The sequence below is a fragment of the Xenopus tropicalis genome, chromosome 3, assembly GCF_000004195.4.
Source record: "Xenopus tropicalis strain Nigerian chromosome 3, UCB_Xtro_10.0, whole genome shotgun sequence".
NCBI lineage: Eukaryota > Metazoa > Chordata > Amphibia > Anura > Pipidae > Xenopus > Xenopus tropicalis.
In genome coordinates, this window is record NC_030679.2 from 33,360,874 (window position 1) to 33,385,733 (window position 24,860).

At 37.3% G+C, this 24,860-nt stretch overlaps 1 protein-coding gene across 1 annotated transcript in view; it reads left to right on the forward strand.

The window, feature by feature from the left end:
* slit3 (slit guidance ligand 3) overlaps positions 1-22,039 on the forward strand; it is a 382,174-nt gene extending 360,135 nt beyond the window's left edge. The window contains 10 exon segments of the mRNA NM_001079270.1: positions 632-729; positions 2,988-3,127; positions 5,768-5,861; positions 8,105-8,242; positions 9,673-9,913; positions 13,100-13,230; positions 18,126-18,280; positions 18,399-18,684; positions 19,337-19,545; positions 20,955-22,039. Of these exon segments, the coding sequence (NP_001072738.1) occupies positions 632-729; positions 2,988-3,127; positions 5,768-5,861; positions 8,105-8,242; positions 9,673-9,913; positions 13,100-13,230; positions 18,126-18,280; positions 18,399-18,684; positions 19,337-19,545; positions 20,955-21,190 (1,728 nt within the window). The 3' untranslated portion in view covers positions 21,191-22,039.
* Positions 22,040-24,860: the final 2,821 nt, after the last annotated feature.

Here is a 24,860-nt window from a genome sequence, read left to right on the forward strand (position 1 = left end):
TATTACTTCCAGTTTTCTTGCAGTCCCTTCATGTTATGTACAGTTTATATTTGCTAGAAACATATTCAGCATCCTGGATATAAGTAGAGGAATTATTTTTTAAGGTTCTTTGTTTGATGGGAAAAAGTTTTTGTGTGAGAGGACACTGTATCTTTTAGTAATACTGAAAATACTTTCTTGTCCACACAGTATTTCCTAAGGGTAGTTCTGCCATGAAAGAGGTTGATTATATTACCCTACCTAATTGCAGAGAGAAAAAACAGGATATATACCTTTATTATATAACACAATCTGATGACATGTAGCTTTTAGCAACAAATGGATATATTTGACAGCAATAAATATAGCTTGAATTTTCACAATCTCTTTTTAGCTGGATATTTTACCACAGGTAGACTCTAATCATTCTAGAACCACGTCATAGTGTTCTATATGGACCAATATAAACAAGCCTTGAACAAGTCTTCAAGTTTTGGGATCACATTGTCTTCACCCCTTGAAACTATGTTTAGAACAGCCCTCTTCTGATTGTGAAATAAATTGACTTTGCAAAAAAAGGCTTGGGGTTTGGTAAATAAGAGGGATCTGTGAGTGAATCTTTCCATTTACGGAATTTTGTTTTGTTTTTCAGGGCCGAGACTGTGACATCCCAATCAATGCCTGCATTCAAGCTCCCTGCGAAAATGGAGGTACATGCCACACAAATGAGGCAAATAAAGATGGGTTCAGGTAATTTAACATTTGGCATGGAATTTTTGTTTGCGCCTGGTAAATACAAATAAAGCCTTAAACCCACGGTCAGTCCTCCAGCCACCGTGCTCTGATGGATAGTGTGCAAGTGATCTATTGACACTAGTAGGGAAGATTTACCAAAATGTGAGTTTAGAGTTTAATACATAAAAACTCTCATTCTATTCTTTCCCATGAGATTTTAAGAAGTGTATTTATCAACTGGTGAACTCTAACTTTCACCCATTCATAAATATGCTTCTAAAAATCCTATAGGAATGAATAAAATGTGAGGTTTTTTTATGTATTAAGCTCTAAACTCACATTTTGATAAATCTTCCCCTAGAACTACTGCCACCCTGGACGTGGTGGTATGCTTGTGGACCCGTAAAAATTATGAATAAAAAATAAATTTGATTCGAGTTTTTTTATGTCATGGTTTTATTTGATTGTTTGTTTGTTTTTTAAATCAGATTTTTTAATACATGGGGTAGATTTATCAAAATGTGAGTTCAGAGCTGAATATATAAAAACTCACCTACATTCTATTCATTCCTATGGGATTTTAAGAAGTATATTTATCAATGGATGAAAGTTAGAACTCACTTTTTGATAAATACGCTTCTAAAAACCCCATAGGAATGAATAGAACGTGGGTGAGTTTTTATGTATTAAGCTCTGAACTCACATTTTGATAAATCTGCCCCATAAGGTAGCATTCACATTTTTTTCATATATCAAGGGTGAGGAAGGAAAAAATACAAAAACTACACAAATACAAATTTAGCTACATTTTTGCTTAAAACATGTAATAAGTGATGTTATTTATTATAATTTATGCATTTTATTCTGGTTAGACTTATTACATTTCTGCCTTTCCCACAGTTACAAATCTTCCTGTCAAAAAAGACCTCTTACATATTGATGCAAGGTGGTAATTACATAAGTACCCAGTTCTAGAAAAGGTCAAACTCAAATGATTAGTTTCACTGAAAACAGTGCTTTAGCCCAATCAAATTAATCTATAAATAAATAATGTTATTGGATCTTGCAGCCCTCCAAACTCCCTGGAAATGAGCATAACATATTTTTGTGTAGTCATTTTGATTAAAGCCACATAATACCTTGTGAAACATTAAAAAAAACTTAGTATAATGTACACATTGTAATTGAATTAGGTCTTGTAGCTGTTAATCATTCATGGGCACTGGAGAATGCAGGCACTGAAATCTGCACGGGCTCTTCTGATTAGAGGAAAGCAATTGGAGATCATTCAGCAAAAACCAATAGTAACAAGCCTGAAAGGCATGAAATCACATTTTGTTTACAACTTTACACCTTTATATTGATAGCTGCCAATATAAAACGAATGGTAATCAAAACAGTTGGAAATGATGAGTTTATTTATACACAGTTGTATTTTATATCCTTGGGGGGGGTATTTATCACCATTTGTATTTTTTTCCACAATTTGAGTTTTTTTGTGCTAAAAATCAAGAATTTGAATTATAATACTAGAGTTTTTGAGAGAGAAAAAATGTGACTATATTAAATTATATATAATGTCTTCTTTAAGGGTTCGGATTCAGTTCGGCCAGGCAGTTGGATTCGACCTGAATCCAAATCCATTTGAAAAAGGCTTGGATTTGGCCAATTCCCAAACTGAATTTGGATGCATCCCTATATAAATGCAATTGTTCCTTGCAAAGTGACGTCAGGTTTGGGGGAATGGAGCAAAGTCCCAATAGGCTTGACCACTGTTTAAATTTGCCTAACAGTTATTGAGAGTATGACCTGTAGGGCACTGTGTAATATCTGTTTGATATTCTTGGTATTTATGCCAGATATGTCTCTGACTTGTGACTATCCAGCTGTTGAGAGAGTGGACATCCTTTATTTTCATTTTGCTGAGAGCCCCTCCATTGCTGACCAAGACTCACTTCTTCTAACTCTGGCCCTGAGAATTGCAATTTAGTTTGGCGCATTATTCCCATCAGTGTACCTCTTATCATTTTAATTGCTATGTCAGACTACTACTACTAATTTGTCATAATAAAAATTCTACTGCAAACTTTTTCCCAGCTTGCTCCTAGTAGCTATTACCATCGTAGAGGATACATCTGTTTCTTTCACTAGTTATTTCATTGTGTCTGGTTACATTTTTAATGCTAATAGCTGAAACGTACAAAGACAAAAAAAAAGGTAAATTAAAAGTGACAAGAGAATGTTTGTAACCATTTACCTGTTTAACTTTGCAGTTGCTCTTGTCCTTTGGGTTTTGAAGGCGAGAAATGCGAAATAAATCCAGATGACTGTGAGGACAATGACTGTGAGAATTTCGCTACATGTGTGGATGGAATTAACAACTACATCTGTCTCTGTCCACCTAACTATACAGGTAGGAGGCATGATTGTGGACAAGAAGTATTACAAAGGTTCTTGTACAAAAGATTTTAAGCTTTTGATATCTATGGGAAGTGTAAAAAGAGGCAAAAAAAAAGGAAACACTCCACACTGCCTTCCCCCGGGTTATTGTGCAGAAATTCATTTTAGTTTTATGCAAACTGGACTATTCTTTCCTCCTTGCTCCAAACAGGCAATTGCCCAGGAACCACCATCAGTCTTTTTATCTTGTAACTCAGGAATGGCAGACCACTTATTTTATTCAGCTGGAAGAGCTCAACATAATATGCTCATTACATATTGCAGTGCCACAAGGAAGCAACAAACTGAGTTGCTACACAACTTGATGTGTTGCCACCCGTGTTCAGCACTTTTTCCTCCTGCGTTACCTTGTGGTTGAATGCATGAAAGCCCCACAGGAACAGAAAGCAGAAAAAAATGCATAAATTTTGTTTTGGTGTTGGAGCAGCAGTGTCGGACTGGGACCCCGGGGCCCACCAGAAAACCATAGACCACAGGCCCTCTCTCCAAACTATTTTTCAACCTCTTTATTCTCCTTGTCTCTTTTATGTACATGCTAACATCTATTCTTCCATCTATTTCTCCTCTTATTCCCATTCAGAAATAGGGAATGACCATGAAACAGGCCAAATGGTCAGTTTTCTTGGTATTATGGAGAGCCAGTCCGGCACTGAGGAGCAGAAAAATTGCTGAGCAGACTCAGCTAACAATATTGCCACAGGGAACACAGTAACTACCACTTGCTTGGAGCAGGTGGTAACTACAGGTTCTAGACTACAATCTGCAAAGCTTTTAAGGAACATTTAGAAGCAGATTTATGAAAATGTGAGATTAGAGCTCACCACGGAAAAATCTGATTGCTTTAGGAGGCTTACAGCACAGGTACAAACCACACTCCTGTTAGTAAATAAGAGCCCCTATTAATTCTATAATATTGACACTTCTTTCAGGGCAGCATTTATATCAAGTCTCTTCTGAAAGTGTGCCCATAATAAGTGAATTAATTCATTATGCCAGCAATAACAATCTGTCAAGAAAAGTTTTAAGAAATGAGAAAATCACATTTTCAATGATGGTTATCCCAAAAGCCAATTATTCCCAGACAACAGTAATACAAATAACAGAAACTATATTAGAACATACAGTAAAATATTATTATTCTTATAATAATTATTCTTATTCTAATTATTCTTGGTATAATATACCCCCTACTGTATATAATAATGGTCATACAAGCCACTTAGCAGTAGTGTGACCTTTATAAATGTTACCAAATGCTGAGGTGATGAGTAGCAGCCTCATTATTGTTGGTCTTTATTCGAATGGTTGTGTTTTATTTTCCAGTTAAAGGGGTAGTTCACCTTACAATTAACTTTTAGTAGGATGTAGACAGCAGTATTCTAGACAATATGCAATTTGTCTTCTTTTTTTGTGATTTGTAAAATATTTACTTTATTGTCCTGTAGCTCTCAGGCTTGGAATGAAAGGGTAAGAAAAAGAAAATTAAACAATTCAAAATAAGAAAAGAAATACAACTGAACCCTTATGGACATTCTGCTTTTTTTTGGTTGCAAAGATAGCGTTTGTAATTGTAGGATGAAATTAGGCAGAACAGGAATGCTAATAATAATAAAACAAAACAGACAAAATAAATAAAGTTAATTGGAATGTCACTAAAGGGGTCATTTACTTGCACCTGTCTATAGTCAGTTGTGCCAAAAATGCCATACTTTTGTCAGCAAGGGTTTCTTGCCCTTCCATATAGCTGCACTGTGCATCGCACCTTCCTCCTGCCTCCAGTTCAGAATTGAGTGCAGTTTGTCTAGTTACAAGTGCTGTTGTGGGAACCCTAGAGCTACAGCCACCTATAAACCAGGTGGAGGCTCCAGCATCAATCGGCTCAGCGCAGTTGCGGCAAAATATTCGGGTGCACTTCTATCTATAATGTCCATATCAGCACAATTAGCTAAAATATAGTTAACTAGATTCCTCTTTACAGCAGCCTGTTAGACCCTGGTTCTCTAAGATGGCCACACCACTTAAGTATTCTTGACTGGGTTGTAGGAATGACTAGAATAAAACATTTTGAGGGAATAATATTCTGTGACAAAGATAGATGGGAGGCATTTGTACAGTTATGGTCACCATGGATACTGTATGTGGAATCTAATAATTACAAGGAGGCAATCTAGAGGCTGTAAGAGGCCGGGTCAGAGGTTGGCAGTACAACATAACAATACCTCAACACAAGGCATAATTCCAAGCCATGGTAACTTATTTCTGATATGATGAAAATGGTACAAAAATAAATTTCCTGGTACAGTAAAGGAGAATAGAGGAGCAATATAGACAAAAATAAGTTATGTGGAATCTAGACAAAGGTCTCTTAAATAGCAGAATAGAGATGGTGACCCACGGTTACTCTGCCTTAAACCTATATTCCAGGTCACCCCTTCCCCTCGCCATAAAGGGATCAAAGGTTTTCTAGCCTGTGGCAGAATATATGAATGATTTATATAATGCTTATGTTAATTATATCAGTTTGACAGACTGCATTTACTGTTTTTTTAGTATCATTTTTGAGGTGATTCAATCCTTGTTGTATCTGTTTCAGGTGAACTGTGTGATGAAGTCATTGATCATTGTGTTCCTGAGCTGAATCCATGCCTGCATGATTCCAAATGTATTTCCACAGACAAGGGATACATGTAAGTCACATTATTACCACTGTAATTACTGTATTAACATAGCAACTTAACATACAGGTACCAGTGAGTTGGCTATTTGTAGGTGACCTCTTGCATGAAACATAAGTGCAATTGATAGGGTTCATGTCCTTTCTTACTAAGCATGAGGTCTGAGGTTTAACCAGCCTAAAAGCCAGACTGTAATATAAGTAAATGGGTGTAGAATAGCTGCAATGAAATGGATTGCTTGGGTGGATGCCACTGATAAGCCACATTCATTGTAATTGGGCCAAAAGAAGCTCATTAATGGGCATATTTATCAATTTACGAGTTTGTGAATTCAAGTTTGTTTTTCTACATTGAATACATTCGTGTATCAAATGCTCGCTTATTCATTCATGTGGTAAAGAAATAAAATAAAAACCTTGAATACCTCAAATTTTTGAGTTTACAAACTCGAACAAAACACGAATATCTTGAATTGAAAATATAGCTTGACCTAAACAACTCTTATTGATTCTGTCTATGAAGATTTTCATTCATCCAGGTCATAGTATATCTAGTATAAATAAATTTAAAGCAACTGGACATGTTTGGTAATCATTAAAGACGTTTCACTACTCCTATTGATTCTGTAGAAACTCACAAGCTCTTAGATGGCAAAGTTTTGCATTAAAGTTTTTGTTTTTTTTGCACTAAATAAATACTAGACATTCGTTTTTGAACCATAATTCGAATTTGAGTTTTATAGAGCAAAAAGGCTCTAATCAGAAAAAAAAATTGTAAAAAAGAATCAAACTCGAACCTTGATAAATCACCCCCTAAGAAAAGGAACAGCCATTTTGTCTACATATATTTGGCATATTAGTCATCAGCTTCATCCTTCTTTATCAGCTTTCACCTAGTTTGCAGTATGGGCTACCTGCAATACACAGTTTCATTAGAGAGAAATCAAGCTTGCCAACCAGTGCATTCCAAAAAAATCTTTCTCTGTCCATTTCTTCAGCACTTCTTCATACAAGCTTGTTGGCTTTTCATATAGGTGCAAAATGGAATATTTAAGAAAAGGGGAGGGGGGGGTGAAAAAAACCTGAATGTGTTAATTGATGCTAGTGAGAGATGTGTGGTTACAGCAGCTGGCCTGCTTATAATGAAACAATACAGAGAGCAAAAAGTTTGAGTTTGCATTTTCCAGGAGCTAACTCTTATAATCAGGTGTGCTGACACTTTCATTATAGCGATGGTTTACCTTCCAAGTATTTTATGGCTGTGATAAAGGCCCAAGGAGTTAGTGGTCACCTATAAATAACCCCCCCTCAAAAAAATGTAGATTTTCCAGCTAAATAGAATATCTTGTTAGTTATGCCTTAGAGATAAAATTATATTAGTATAAAATGCTTAACTTTTGATCAATAATGAGCCAGGAGTGTACACTTCTGTCAACATTTTTTTTCAGGCTTCAGGGCTAAATGTACTAAACAGACAAACACCCCTATGCTTATCTTATTGTGGGGAATACTAATTACACCTTATTGGATGTGGCCACTTGTGCATAGAACTACTAAGCCAGTGGCAGTCAGCCCATGCATATTTTGCAGGCCTCATGCTCACGGAATGTGTTTTGTGCAAAGAGCACTTGGGAATTATCACACCTCAATGGATTTATCAATGCACATTCCCTGGCTCCATTCTTTATTAATAATTCATTCTATGCAAGAGTGCAGCTGCTTATCAATCAAAATCCCAATTGCCCCCCCCCCCCCAACAGTTTCAGGGTCTTCTTTCTTTCTTGTTACACCCCTGCTTTCAGTAAAATTATTTTTATCAGATTAGTTTTGGTTGGTAAGAGAACCACATCAATCAAGTTCAAGCTTTTATCATAGCCAAACCTACCTATGTGCTAGATAATCTTTTTTGTAGTGGATACAATGGGCATGGCCAAAAATGTTGGTACTAAGCATTTGTGTTCATGGGGTGGTCTTGACCAATAACTTGTACAGGATTTCTAATGGTGGTCCTAACTATAAATATCACTTGTTAATGAAATATTATTGTGTTTTATCAATCTGTTGGCATAGCCATGGTGTCCATCGTCCAAGGGCTTTCCAGACATTTACATATCCCTTTTAACATACTGGCATATAACATACTACTGCATTAGGTGTATTTGGTAAAAAGAAACAACACTTAAAAAATATTAAATCAATTATTGAATTATTTGTAAAAACTAGCATATGGACATAAATAGTTTTTGATTTTTTTAGGTGTGAATGCTCACCTGGGTTTGTTGGTCAGAACTGTGAAACAAATGAAGATGACTGTGCCAACCATAAATGCAGACATGGGGCACAGTGCATAGATGATATTGGAGGTTATACATGTGTCTGTCCACCAGGGTTCAGGTAAGAACACTTTTATACACGTAAAGCAGTTTTTGTGTAATAAAAGAATCTTTATCTGAAAAGTTTTCCTCAAGTAATATGATCAGACGTTCCACAGGCCACTCGGATGGCCAGGTAGCATTGATTTTCAGAAATATCCTCCTCCCCTCCCACTATGATTCCCAATGCCTCATCCATATGTAGAGAAAGAGACCAGAGTAATGGATTTTGAATCCAGAAAGACTAATTGCAGTCTAATTATCTACATTATAAAATGTTGGAATAAGCAGAAGGTTGGACATGGAAGTCTTAAGACCTTGGACATAATTTATTGCATGCCGCTTAGATTATAAATGCCAATGCAAAGTTAGCCTAGGCCAGTAAAGCATACTTTTAAATATAACCTGGCTCTGAGCAAGTCCTTGAGTTTCTTACCTGACATTTGCTTCCAAGGGTGCTGCTGTAGGGGGCCTGTAAAGGAATTGGGGTTAAAGTTCACCATTTTGCCCTAGAATTATCAAGTAAAGAACAAGAATATACCTGGTAACATGTTAACTAAGCTAGGACAGAAAGTACAAAATATCTTATTTTTTATGCTGTTCATATGTTTTTGCAGGTGACAGCTCTACAAAAAAACGAATTAGTATAAATTGTTAAATCTCTCCTCTTAGTAGTAACCTTAGGAATACAGATATTTCAGATGGAGCACATTCCAGGAAACAGATACTGTTTTTTCTGCAGTTGGATAAGTCCTGCTAGTTCTTCTCATTTGATGTTTTAGTACATTTAAACCAAAGAAATATAGCTACAAGCAATGCCAGAATTATATTTGTCAGGCTGAGAATGGTATGACAGTGTGTTGCTGCTGGTTTCTTGTGTAAGTACTTTCCTGGGCTTAGGCCCATGGAGATTTGCAGCTGGATTTCGGCCTGAAAACACATTATTGAATACGGGAATACGTCCCTTATGTCACAGTCCTTCGATCAGGTGGTTGACTTTCTTGCGGTGATTAGTGGTTTGTATTCTGAGTATAAAAACACCTTATAAAAGACATTATGCTCACCCAAGTGTCTCAAGCATAGTCGCTATTCATGATTAATAGCTGCCATTAACCACCTTTTCTTTTCCGTGTCTTGACTTCTCTTGAAACAGATTTGACAAATTTCCCCATCAAGAGATTAACACAATGATTTAGAAAATCTTCAATACTTTAAATTCTGGGAGTTTGTTTTATGCTAGGAAGTGATATTAATATACAAAGAACCACCAAAATGTAGAGACATTTTTCCATATACACAAATGAATGTTAGGGTTGTGGCCTCTACAATAAGGGCAACTCAAAGGAGCCGTTACATTTCAGATACATATATTAATATACTGTCACTGGAACTGAATTACTGATACAAATGTAAACATTTTGCAAGTTCATTTTTAACTTCTTTTTTTTTCAGTGGTCTCTTCTGTGAAATTTCCCCACCCATGGTTCTTCTCCAGACAAGTCCTTGTGATAACTATGAGTGCCAGAATAAAGCCCAGTGTATAGTTGTGCAACAAGAACCTGTCTGCCGCTGCTTAGCAGGTTTTGCGGGTCAAAGATGTGAAAAGTTGATCACGGTGAACTTTGTCGGCAAGGATTCGTATGTTGAACTGAGTGGCTCCAGTGTTCGTCCGCAAGCCAATATATCCCTGCAGGTATGCAGATATCTATCCATTATTATGTGTATCTTCATGGTTATAGTTCAGAAAAAAAAGATAACTTGGTTTCAGATTTAACAATTTACTTTAAACCCTGAATGATTTGTTGCAGTGTGGAAAAAAATTATCAAAATTCTTAATTCCCACTGTGGGGAAAAGTGCAAGTCGCCCACTAGGTCTGTGGGCTTAAATGAGCTCTATTATGTCCTGCCTTTGTGTACAATTCTGCCATTTGTGTAACAAACTTGAAAAAATACTGTTTACTAAGGTCATGACAGAAAATTGAGGATACCCTGGGGCATGGGCATTGTCGGCTAAATATAGAGTTTCTTTGTTAAGGACAACACAACTTCTCAAGTGTTGCGTTGCCTCCCAGCATCTCAGCTCACCACTGGATATTAAGGTTATCTTGAAGAAAGATATCAGCCTAGCTGCTTGTCTCTGTTCTAACTGATCTAGAGTCTCAGGTACAACTGAAAAGCATGAGAATCAGTAACGTTAGATGTACTTATTAAAAACATTATCCTTTTTAAGGCTGTTCCACAAATCAAAGTCCCCATTAATCAGTGTCTGTCTTTATTCACTGTAACCCTTAGCATGACTCTTCCTTTGTGGTGTACAGCTACCTGGCATTATAAATCTTGAATAATTATCCCCTTGGCCCTTCAGCATATGTGCAAAATCCATTAAGCTTTACCACAATATTGCCTACTAACTTGTTTTTCATAAGGCGCCCTTCATTTAATTCACTTCTGACATTTAGACCCGTTCGAACAGTTTTATTTCATTTTTTTTTAACTTTCTTACTTACAAAATTTAAAGAAGAAATCCTGTGGATAGTTTCAGAATACTGTTCTCTTACTTTATTTAATTCATTAAATATATATTTTATTAATTAAAGATATAGCATTATTTTCATCTCAACAAAGCCTTCTTAGAAGTTAAAACAGTAGTAGATTTGTATGCCACATGTAGTCATGGCAATTGAATATATGAATGATCTCTGTATCTGCCTGTGGTAGCAACCTGTATAGTAATGCCTGTAAAAGTGCAAGTACAGATATGGGACCTGTTATCCAGAATGCCGGGTACCTGAGGTTTTCCGGATAAGGGAACTTTCTGTATTTTGGATCTGCACAACTTAAGTCTGCTAAAAATCATTTAAATATTAAATAAACCTGATAGGATTGTTTTGCCTCCAACAAGGATTAATTATATCTTAATTGGGATCAAGTACAAGGTACTGATTTTATTATTACAGAGAGAGAAAAGAGAAATAATTTTTCAAAATTTGCATTATTTGCTTATAATGGAGTCTATGGGAGATGGCCTTTCCGTAATTTGTAACTTTCTGGATAACAGTTTTCCAGATAAGGGATCCCATACCTGTACTGCAAATCCAATCTTCCACAGTCAATTCAATTTAAAATGACCCTATTAATGTTTAAAAAGCTGTACAGAAATGAGACCTCTGGATGCAACTTTGGCATCAGACTTTAACTTACTACCTCCCCAGCAAAGATGGATGAAGTTAATCAAATGTGAAACAAGTGTGAACAGATATTTCAGCGACTGGTATTATAAGTGTTAATGAGCCCTAATGGAGCAGACATCGAGACTCAGGGCAGTTGAAAGTTCATAGCTGTGCAGTCTCTTTAAGGATTTGAATAGCCTTCCTGGCAGCCAGAAATCTGACATTAGACACCCCTGTATTCCCTAGGCTATAGGAAGTAAAAAGACAGACTTTCATGGATTTAACATTGTAGTTCTTCTGCTGCATAAAATAAAGAACAAGTTAGCAATGAGATACAGGCGGTAAGATGGTGCGGTCACTGTTTCATATGATGCGTGATATATAAGGCAAAATCTTCTTCTCGTGGTACAAAGTAAGGATTTAAGTTGGACATAATTGAGCTATAATTTATAAACCAGAACTTGCTATCAGCAAGGTTTCAGGTTTTTTTGCAGCTTGTCACTTTGAGTATTAGTGCTGGTTCTGCAATCTGACAAATGCACTAGCCTACAAAAATAATCACCTTTTTATACTTAGTATAAGAAAGTTCTTAAGAATCTGACATAGATAGGAAAAATGCACTAACACAAAACCCTCCTTTACCTCTCAGTTGTACATCCATCACATGTTTCTTGTTTTTAAGTGCAAGAGCACTAAGGGGCACAACAGTGTGCCAGCCCAAGGCAACCACAGCCCTTTAGCAGGGCTGCCCCAGTAGCTCCCCATCTTCTTTTCTGCTGATTCCCTGCACATGCTCTGTGCTGCAGTCACTTACCTGAGCTTAGGGACCACTCAAGAATATGAAGCTGATTAGATATTAATTCAGATTCTCATTACATGGCAGCTCTGAAACCATCAGAATTTAATAATCAGCCCTGTATCATCAGCTTCTATGACAAGCCTACCTCATTTTCTGCTTTATAATTTGGGTCAACCCATAAGCTTAGTTTCTCAGCAGCTGCCCAGAGCTCACTGAGCATGTGGGTGTTGCAAACACTTTCCAAGATAGGGAGTTTCTGTGACAAGTTTGAAGTCCTGGATCATTGCTGCTATTGATATGCTGAAACATCAGGCTAGTGTTAAAAGTACAGTTTATAAAATATGGCATTTTAATATGTATTCATTTATAGGCTTTAGTTCTCCTTTAAAAGGCACTTGTGTATAGTTGTGGCTGTATTCAGAATAGTGTGCAAGTTAGGTGGGCGGTTAGGATGCCCAGGTGCCTTCCCACCACTTATGAATGCAGCATTGCTGAACACAGGCAGTACTGAATTCACGGGACACATTGTGGTCTCTCCCAAAGACCTGAAAAAATTATTTTATCTGAAAGAGTGTAAAAATCATGGTGGATTGTTTGTGATTGTTGCACCCTGCCCTGCAGGTAGTAAATGACCTCTCTTGTGTTTTGTTTCTCTGATATTATGTTGCTTTTGTAAATAAAAATGTTTCATCACAGTGCTAAAAGAATCCATCAAAATAAAAGCATATATAAGCAGAAAGGAAGGATTATTTTATATGCTATATACAGACAGAATGTGAGGTACGCCCAACCAGCTTGTGAGATCTCAACTAAACAGAGACAATCAACCTTTAGCCAAATGCTTGATCTCCCAGCATGTGTTTTTTGGGAAAATAACATTGGAATTCTGACAACTTATTCTCTTTTTTAGGTTGCCACTGATAAAGACAATGGAATCCTTTTATATAAAGGGGACAATGATCCACTTGCATTAGAATTGTATCAAGGGCATGTACGATTAATCTATGACACGTTGAACTCACCTCCAACTACAGTCTATAGGTAAGTACCTAAATAAATGTAAATAAACTAAAAATAACTATAGGTGAATAATACAGCATGGTTTTGAAAATCACTGGTTTACAGTATTTTTCCCTGGAAAGCAAAATGTATGTAAAGAATGAATGAATGGATGAATGAATGAATGACTACAAGAATCCATCACATGGTATCATGTCTCAGGGGAGTAGTTTGCCTGAGTCTAAATGGTTTACAGAAATAATTGAAAACAGAGCTAAGACTGGAAGAAATGAGAAGATGAGAGTGTTAGAAAGGTTCCTCAGGCTTCTGTCTCTACATCACATGCGCAGAAAACTGATTGTAAAAACGTATGTTTTTTTTACAAATTTCAGCAAAAGTGTTTTATCAAGTAAAGAGCAGTTTGTAGCTCTAGAGCTGTCTTACTATTGTAACAGAGGAATAGTGATGAGCGAATATTTTTGCAAGGCATGGATTTGAAATTCTGCGCATTTTTTCACAAAACTGCCTATTAACTATAATGCGTTTGGAGTGAGGAAAAAAAAAATTGTGTGGTAGCCGCGGAAAACACCTATTGACTTAAATGCATTCCGCAAATTTTTTGCATTTTCACAAACTTTTCAGCAAAGTGATTTGCTTATCACTACAGAGGAATGCAAATGAATCCTCTCTAAATAAAAATTTAAATGTAACAGCTGGAGGAAAATCCCATCATGTAAAAGATTTCTTGCTATTGGTCTCTAAATTAGAGTTGCAGCACATCGGGAAATTTAGTGGGCAGGCCAGGGGCTAAACTTATGAGTAAAAAAATTTTCCGACAACTACATTGCAAGTAAATTTGTAATACTGACCCTGGCCTTGGCAGTTTTACTAACTAGGTCGCTAAAATACTGGCAATGTGGCAACTCTACTCTAATCTGTATACAGTAATTTACTAAAAAGATACCAGTATGTACTAGAGACATAAGTTTAAATTGAGAAGTAGATCAACATACTTGATACCACATGGTATACAATTAATGAAGCAGCCATGTACAAAATAATGACTCTGTTCCAGTGGTGTAGAATAGATATTTTAACATGGCAAATCTTTCTTCTTTATGACAAATATGATCTTTAATATTTTTACTTTAAAAAAAATAATGTTTTGGAAAATGCTACAACTTGCTCCATATTTTCCTTAAATATAGACATGGAAGGGAGTTGACATGTGTCTATTCTCCTTTGTGTCTTGGAAAATTGGTGCAAATGTATTTTGCTGCATGCTTGATTGAATACTGCATAACAAAATGATAAATTCAACTGTGGTCTCTAACCTCAGCGATCTTTATAAATCCAAATGTTCTTGGGTTTCTCTTCTTTTTTTGGGTACTAGATGGATTACTGGAATATCAAGGCTCCTGGTATTAACGATAATTATATAATACTTCTCCAACATAGATTTATGTCATTTGATAATAGAGGTTAATTCTTCTTGACCAGACTTGTTCACAACATGTGGTTTTCTGTTGTTTACTGGTATTTTGTCCTGCTTGTGTTGGACTGTGAACCTATGTGTTTTTGTCCTGAAGAATATTGTTAGTGAGGGCAATATATGCAGCCATAATCAGCCCAGAAAGCTGACTGGCGTCTACCTATGGAACTGTGCTGCAGAAACCAACAAGGCTCGTTGACGTGCACAAGGGAAGGGTAAAAACTGCAACTTTGGATGCAATTTGCCCTGTTTTTTTAACCATAATGCAGTGCTTTTCCCACAATACAACCATAACTGCAAGTGTGTGCGGATTAAGTTTTGTGCAATTTCATTGTTTTCATTGTTTTTTAGCAGAATAACAGCAATATCAAGTGATATTTCTTAGAGATTTGTAGTTGTGGTATTAGCAATTTAACCAGCAATATAAAGATTTCTTGCATTATTCTGATCTAGAAGTCAAGCAAAACCTTGTAGTACCCCATCTGTCAATTTACCTTCACCGCTCCAGTAGGGTCATTGTGCTTACAGAAAGAGAAAGTACAGATGCACAAGTTGTTTTATGATCCTGATTACAGCTGGTTAGGGACACCATGGAGCTGCAAGTACAGCACATTAAAAATAGCATGGAACGCTTCTGAAATAGACAAGCATTTTTAACCCTTGTCTTGAACATATCCATTAATACTAAGATAATAGATAATGTCACCACCATTCATTCCATCAGACTTTTGCCACAGAAGGAGTTACATAATGTCCAGCACTGTGTGAAGCGTATGAATCTTAGGGAGATGCTTGTGCCTGAAATTTAGCTGTTCTCACATACTGCGAAGACAAATTCCATGAGTTTTGTGCTAAGATAGATATCCATATGTGACATAAGTTGTGATATCACACTCATTTGGCAATGGTACTCACAGGACACGATCCTGGTGGTCTACTGATCCCTGGGGGCAAAAATGCCTATGGATGTGATCTCTTCATGGGTTGTTAATAGGAATTGCGTAGATTTCACACGTGTTTTCAGTTGATAATCAGTCCCAAGGCACATTAACCACCTTACATTGAGAGTAATGAGATGTCCTTATCATTACAATTTTCCCTAAATGAAAAAATGTTAGAATCAAAATATCTTCCAATATGTTGGAATTTACTTCTACATCTTTACTGGTATAAAAGGTTCCGTTATTACAAATGAATGACAAGTTGGGAATTTTTTTTCCTTAAGTAGCATACAGTCTGTGAAGGAAAAGAGCAATACAGATATAATATGGGAAGTTAAATTCATAAATTATGTCAAGTGCACCTCTGAGATACTAGTTTAGTGGTGGTCAGCAAGAAGGCTTGACAATAGGGCAAATGTAGAAGCTTATCTGATGCTAAATGGTAGAAAGTTCCACTGACATGTGAAATGAGGCAACATGGTGAACATACTGAGGAAATGGGATGCGACTAGCAATTATTCGTAATATAAAGGAGTCGCTAATGCTTTTACATCATGGAAGTGAGCCATTATTCATGGCTTTCAAATCTGCTTTTAAACAACGTCCACTGTATTTGAAAAGTTGGACGGCTATCTAATTACAGTTGCTCATTAAAATAAACTTGCTGTAATGGGATTTTTGGTGCTTTTTATGTAAATCTCCCTTTAATTAATTTCCTCTCTGTACATGTCTACCGGTTATGGCCTGCGACATGAAACTAATTAACATTGATAGAGGGTGGGCCTCTAGAGATAGCCAAGAGGTTACGGATCAGGATGTCCCTTGGCCTCAAGCGTCATGGAAACAATAATGCAGGGACAGCAGCATTTCCCTCATCATGGGCCATTATGGATCTGCTTCCTAAAGCAACACTGTATTAATTATTCCTCTGCCCTTTGTATTGATCAAGGAGGAGGTCTTCATTTGAACTGACACCTCGTTACTGTAAGATTTATGGCTTGCCAGCTACCTTTGCCACTGTGCGAGCCGCCGAGATCGAGACTGCTACAGCTAAATGCGGTGGCCTTTTCAGAAATGTCACCCTAAGCTTTTATTGGTTTAAGGAGCGCAGCTAAAAAGAATTAGTATAAGGCTGGGGACAAAATGATGGGGAGGATTGAGGACAACATGCTTTTAAAGAATGTCAGAGTGACTTCTTAATAAATGCAGCAGATCATCCCGCAAAAAAGATAAACCATAAAATATATAGGATAAATGATAAATAAATAAAAGATCAGACATTTACCCTTAAGCTTTTAAATCTTCTAAATAATATTATGTTTCAATTTATTATTTCAGATTAAGGCTCTTTGTTATTGCAGTGTGAAGCACATGCCTTCTGGTTCATTTAACTGTGATTTAGTTTTATAGGTATAGGATCCATTATCCAAAAAAACCTTTCTCCAGAAAGCTCCAATTATGAAAGAACCGTCTCCTAGAGACTCCATATTAAGCAAATAATTCACATATAACATATAATTAATCCTTATTGGAGACAAAACAATCCTGTTGGGTTTATTTAATGTTTAAATGTTTTTTTAGTATCCCTAAGGTATGGTGTTCCAAATTACAGAAAGATCCCTTATCCAGAAATGCCAGCTCCCAAGCATTCTGGGTAACAGGTCAAATACCTGTATTATTAGGTTGATGGCAGACAAGCTGGCGTTTATAAACTGTGCTTCATGTTGGCACTATATAAATAAGAATAAATTGATCTCCCATAGTGTTATTAATTGAACATTTTATTTGGGAAGATAATCTTCAAAAGGAGCCATTATGATAATGCAAACTACATTTTCTTTTTTACATTTTATTGGTCAGTTAATGAAAGGTATACCTATACCGTACCACAAAAATATTATTTCCTTGTCACTGATACCACATTGCCACCTAGGGGAAGAATAGAGCAACTGATGGTAATTCAGTGTTGGCTTGGATGTGTTTGGATTCTTGACCAATAAAACAATAATGAAGGGAATAAGAAGAATGATAACAATAAATATAATAACCTTAGGGGACAATTAGAAGAATCTTTACAGATAAAAGTAAAGGTAACAGTAAAGTAAAGTAAGCAGGAATATGATACAGAGATGGGCATATCAGAAAGTGTTTCTTTGTTATAATCCATGGTACAAGTGGCAAAAGGATACCTTACCAAGCAGCTACAGAAAAACATATACCTGGAATGAGAGTGAAAGAGCAGGCAGGCAACATCTATTAAAGTGGTGCTTTACCTTCAGGTTAAATTGTATGTTATAGAATGCCAATTATAGATGCCAATTTTTAGAAACTTTTCAATTGTCTTGTTTTCCCAATGATACACCTCAAACTGATTTTCACTATGGTTTTTATCATGTGATTATACAGGACTTCACCCCTTTAACGTTGTTCCAAATGTGTTTACTTTGATGCAAATTTCACAATAAAGTATGCCTTTAACGCTTCTCTATGTTTTCTCTTTAAAGCGTGGAAACAATCAACGATGGGCTGTTTCACACTGTTGAGCTGGTGATGCTGAACCAGTCGCTGAGCTTGGTGGTAGATAAAGGATTACCCAAAAGCCTTGGGAAACTTCAAAAACAGCCATCACTTAACCTAAACACCCCTTTGTATCTTGGAGGTAAAGCTCTTCTACAAAACACTATTACGTGACATGCTAACTTTAAAGAAGAACCATTTATATATGAAAATATTACATCCAGATAGACACATTGAGCGTAAAATGTTTGTCTTTACAGGAATTCCACCAGCCTCAGGCGTGCCTTCCATGCGGCAGAGGACTGACCATATTCCTATTGGTTTTAATGGATGCATACATGATGTCCGAATTAACAATGAGTTGCAAGACTTTAGGGATCTGCCTCCAGTTTCAATAGGTGTCTTTCCTGGATGCAAATCCTGCAACATATGCAAACATGGCTCCTGTCGTTCAATGGAGAAAACAAGTGTTATCTGCGAATGCTTTCCTGGATGGATTGGCTCTATGTGTGACCAAGAGATAGATAATACCTGCATAAACCACAAGTAAGCCTGAGGAAAATCCAGAACTTTTACAACATAGCATTTTACTGTAGGCAGAGGATGCATTTAAGGTCACAGAGCAGCAGTTAGGAGCTTTAGTTGCTTATTTAGCAAAAAGTATAGTTTCTTGGTGTACCAAAGGGTTATATTTAAAAGAGACATATAGCATAACTGCCCTCCCCCCATTCTTGTAGGCAACAATAAATAATATATGGTGCTGGCTTCACTCTGGGCTAAAATGATCATTATGATTATAAATGGCCCATTTATTGGAGCTCCATATAAATCTGCTTCTGTCGATGTCCATGTTTCAAATGAGGGGTGGGCATGTTCTATAATGGACCCTGCCAGAAGCACAGTAGGAGGGGGATAGCCAATCAGCCCTGCAGGCACACAAGCAAAGACAGGCTTCAGTTCCCTATCAGGTCAGCCTAGCTGCTCATTGGTTTCTATCCTATGTCGATACACTTTTCCAGACAACTATCACCTGACAAGCCCGGCACAAGCACTTTTTAGTTAACTTTTGTAGAAATCCGAATGCTTTGATCAAAACACCTGACACTACCCAATGTACCATTATCCTAGGTGTGTGTTTATGGATGGTTTCTTAATAATGAATACTAATATATATTGCACTTGTTTGCTTTCTTTCAAGGTGCATACACGGTGAGTGCGTTGCAGCCAATAACGCTTACATGTGCAAATGTGCTGAAGGCTACACAGGACAGTACTGTGACAAGAAGAATGATTCCCTCAGCTCTTGTAGAAACTTCAAGTGTAACCATGGGCAGTGCAAATTGTCAGAGAGGGGTGATCCATACTGTGAATGTGACCCTAACTTTACAGGGGAGCACTGCGATAAAGGTAAGAAAACACAAAAGACCTGTTAGTTTGTTTATGTGTTCTCTTCATCTCCTAACTGTAAACCATGGATAACTGAATGCATGGGAAAGCAAGACTAACCAGAAATTATATTTCTCTTATGAGGCATAGAATATATTTATTGCAGTCAGACATGTATGGCCAGTGTTGATTGAGAAGCACAATTCTATCACAAAAACTCTATCAAAACACTATGTTGTTCTTAAAGGAAAACTATACCCCTGAACGATGTATGTCTCTATAAAAATATATTGCATAACACAACTCACATGTAAAACCCTATTTTATCTAAATAACCCATTTTCATAAAAATATACTTTTTTATTAGTATGTGCCATTGGGTAATCCTAAATAGAAAATTGCCATTTTAAGAATGAAGGGCCGCCTCCTGGGATCATAGGATTCACAGTGCATACAAACAAGCCAAGGCACACATACATGCTAGGCCCCATCAGTAAATGAATGGGCAAAGTTCTGCCTTTTGCTCCCACATTACTTCCAGTTACAGTTAGAGCTGCATTATTTCCTGTCAGCTGATCTCTGAGGGAACACACAGCCCATCACTAAATGGTGAATCAAGGGAAAGGATGTAAAAGGGCAATATTTACTGATATATATTCCAGTTTATTTAATTGGTCAATGTGCGCTGCAATTTCTGTGAATTGTGGCAAAAGCCTGAATTCAAATAACATTATTTTATAAGTTTTTCAAATATATATTTGAATAAATGTCCCTTGGTGTACAATGAGCCTATTGGTTTAGATCCACCAAATAATAGCAGCAGACATGGCATGCACATGTCCTTGGGTTGTACATTGTTTTATTTATTAAAGGAGAACTAAAATATAAAAACAAATATAGGAAGAAATGCTGTATTTTATATACTGAACTTACTGCACCAGCCTAAGCTGAGCTTTAGGGGTCATAGCAAATATCAAACAGAACATGGGGCTGGCCTGTCATAGAAGCTGATGCTACGGGGCCAATTATTAAATTAGAATGATAATTGCACTGGTTCCTGTGCTGTCATGTAATGAGAATCTAAATTAATAACTAATTAGCTTTGTGCTGTGACTTTTATATTGCATATATATATTGTGCTTCGGTCCCTAAGCTCAGGTAAGTGACAGCAACACCAAGCATGGGCAGTGAATCAGCAGAAAGGAAGATGGGGGGCTACTGGGGAATTTTTGGGGGAACAGATCTTTCCTGCTAAAGGGCTGTGGTTGCCTTGGGATGGTGTTTCTAGCCTCCTTTGTTAGCTTAGAGACCATTGGGACATTTACACAATTAATAGAAGTAGACTCCTGATGTAAATGTATGCATAGGGTAGAACAGGTGCATTAGAGAAGCTTGCCTTATATCTAAGCAATGTTTAATCTGCTTTACAGAGAATGTCTGCCAAGGAGAGGTCATCCGAGAGATTGTTCGCAAGCAACACGCTTACACATCATGTACCAGCACAGTCAGAGTGCCCAGAACAGAGTGCTCCGGCAACTGCTCGAGCGGGGCATGCTGCGTCCCAGTAAAAAGCAGAAAGCGAAAATATACATTTCAGTGCATGGACGGCACCTCTTTTGTAGAAGAACTGGAGAGATATATTGAATGTGGCTGCTCACAATGCTAATAAGACAATCTACCGGAAAAAAAAACGCAAGCGGGGAAGCATCGCTGCAACAAATACGAACTGTGTCCTATCAGAGATGAGCTCAAGAAGAAGAGATTATTAACTATATTGTAAAATAAACAAAAATAGAACTTATTTTTATTATTGAAAATGACTATTTTCCTCCTTTATTATATAAAATATCAGGCCACTTTGGTATATGTATAATATAGTGAGCTATTTTTACTGTTCGTTTTGTTTTGTTTTTAAATACTACCAAAAGTAATAATTCATAGATTAACAAACAGATTGTGGGTTTGTTTATATCGTTGCTTTTTTTTGGGGGGGGAAGGCGCCTCAGTCTGCAAATGCAGTAATCCTATAAAATGAATTTCCCTCAATCCCTTTCTTAAGGAGTATTTTCCTAACTGTGAATCATGTATGTTACAAACACAGAGATTTGTACCCCCCACTCCTAATATGACACATGTTGTGAACATACAAATAGCAATTATTTATGCTGGTGTGCTTAGTGTGTACTGTCATGTGACTATTCTAATAAATGATGAGGCAGAGATATACGTAAAACTTACCAATACAATATGGAGGCACATATCTTAATTTGGCCAACGCAAATGAATATATAGCAGACCAATGTCAGAAAGCGCCCACGCAGACAAAAAGGCAATGTTTTTATTCTATGAAAAAAATGTTGTTGATGGCTAATTGCTGAGAAGTGACAATCAATATAATTGTTCTGTTTTTACAAGAAATGCAATGTTTTTGCACATCGTATTCACGGTTTTAAAAAGATACATATTTGGTAAGACTGAAAATAATATTTTTCATTAAAGGGAAACTATACCTTTAGAAACAAGTCTTTATTCATTTCTTGCGTGGAAGCAGTTTGCACAAGCGAATAAAGTGGGAGGAAAAGAAATGAGAACTGTCAGGGGGGTGATTGCTGGCCAATCCAGCAACACAAGCAATAAGATAACATATGACCACATGCTGTGGGTGCCCAGCCTGCAATTTGTCCATTATTAATAAGAAGGGAAGCAGAGCTTTGTCACAAATTGTCACAAATTTTGGGTAAGCCTAAATGATAAACTAAATGGTCTCTCTAAAAACGTGGCAAACAAATCTGACACAAGGCAATAAATGGTCAATTGAAAACAGATAGGACAATTTAGGGCTAAAGGGGACATAGAGCAGATGTAGTATTTTGGAAGTACCTTGCTGTTTACTATATGAAGCACAGCTAGGAAAGATTCTACTCACACTAATTTAAACAGGTTAACTTTTCTCATGTTGGAAGATAGGGCCCACCCCAATCCTGCAACCCCACTCACTGCATATCCACTACCCCCCACCCACAGCCTGCCTATTATTACTGCTTCTGTCAGGTGTTGCCAAGTTTTGGCTGCTGGCAAACCCCATCATTTCACAGACCCCTGGCAGTCAACGAGCCTGGGGCACACCGGGATTTCTCACAGTTTTCCGCTGGCCCAGTCCAGCCCTGAGATAGGGAATGGTTGTCAGGGTGCAGTATACAGTAAAATGAAAAAGGCTTTGGAAAGAGAAGCACTGTTCATGCATCTCGTTAATCATAAGCACCCATAGGCTAAAATATCGATCATAAAAAAGATAGGCCCCACTTTAGCACTTTGCAACACCAGGCACTAGATAGTGGGAAGGAAGTTTCCTAATTAGTGGTTGTGTTAGCAATAATGCTATAGGGAATATCATGGACAGGGGCGTATTTAAGTCAGGTGCTGCCCTAGGCGCCAAACCTAAACACCCCCCTACGTTTTGCATGCAACGTCACTTCTGTAAAGCCCACAACCCCCTACCCCATCACCCCAAAGCTCTATCACTGGATTTCATATGGAAAAATGTGGCAGAGGCTGGGGGCATTTTTTTTAAATAAAAAAAGAAAATATAGGCATCCTAATTATAAATACGCCAATGATGATGTCCTCTGATAATTGTGTAAATATCCATAGGCCTCTGTGCTCCGTTTCAGAGTGCAAACACCTGCATAATGTGCTTTTAATGGAAAACTGCCTATAACAGGCAGCGCTCAGTTTGTTAGGGGCAAAAGGGGGGCATGTAGGTGTCCCTGATGCTTCTCGCTGTACTAAGGGCTGGATTTTTCAATAAGGAATGTTCTTGTTCTTGTGCTCCTTGTGCTCAGAAATTACCCCTCTGGTCATGCTGCTGATTCTGCAATGATGCTGAGATACACTGAGAAACCAAGCTTTTTTGGTATCATAGGGTCAATATCAGCTGGGCAAAAAGACCCAAGAGTGCAGGGTGACTGTGATGCTCAGAGATCTATGCTAGAATTGACAAAGCTGCTCCTTCACTGCACAGGGGGCAGCATACGCAAAAAGGTCTCAAATGGAACAAGCACACTCTCTAAGGATTTCGTCATGAGCCTCTGGCAATCCTGTCAGGAAAAAAGAAGTTTTATCTTCAAAACAGATGTGGCTACGTCTTTTGCTGGGGCTAGTCGCTTAATTTTCCTATATGTTTTACAGCAAATATAGAATGTAAGCACCACAGGGCACAGGCACCTCTGTGTATAGCACAACATGCAGATTGCAGCACTACCTAACAATAAAGTAGCCAACATCCATTTATGATCCCATACTCCTATGCCTCCTCCAGTTCTACGCAGCTTTTATTGGCCAATGTGTGGCCACCTGGTTGCTGGGCTCAATCCATTTGCTGACTGCTGTTACTTTGCCACTTGTGATTTGCATGTGCAAATGAACCAATAGGTTTATTTAAAAACATCAAACATACAAAAGGCACGATCACATGGGCACAGCCAATATAGCCAATTAATCTCTCCAGCATTTGTTCAGGACAGAAGTAGCAGTTATAAAAAATGTAAGGTCAGGTCACGTGTTTCATAGACTAGTTCCACCAGTCCCACTTTGCCAGTAGCACAGAGAATGTTACATTGTAGGTTTAGCAATCTAAGAGCTCCCTCTGATGTTCTCTTAGCAAAATTCACAATTTAACAACACGAATAAAAATAAAATACAGATCTGCTATCCTGAAAGTTGTTATACAGAAATATCTGAAATGCAGCAATGCCATTTTCTATAGTCCTATTTAAATGTGTAATTCTTCATTATTGGCCTCAAGGGACTTCAAATTAGACCTGATGCAATTGTTCTTACACTGTTTGAGGGGAAACTTTGTGGCAGGCAAATGACCTCCCTCGCCCCTTCCTGTTTACACTTATGTCTGCAGAAATTGTTTCCCTCTAAAAAACACGAATGTCAAGTTCTCGTGGCTTTACTCTCATCTGTATTTTTTGTGTACAATGCTGCCAGAAAAAAGGATTTTTCTGGCTCAGTGAGTTAGACATTTCAGAAACAGTGGGCAGCTTGCTGGGTTGTACCAAATACCAAGGAATCGTCTCTAGTACATGGCATTGCCTGAACATATAGCCCTTGTATACAGGCTTCGCCTAGGAAAACAGGTTCATTTAGGTTGACTGCTTCCACCCCTGAAAATTTTCATGTGCATGCCAATGGATTATAAATTCTTTTAAGTAGAATCCTTTTGATCTCTTATATCAATTAGGATACACCCATTTATAGAACAGCTATGCAGTATATGTTGTCCCTTTATAAACACTTGTTAATAATAATAACTAGAAAAGCTAGTTCCC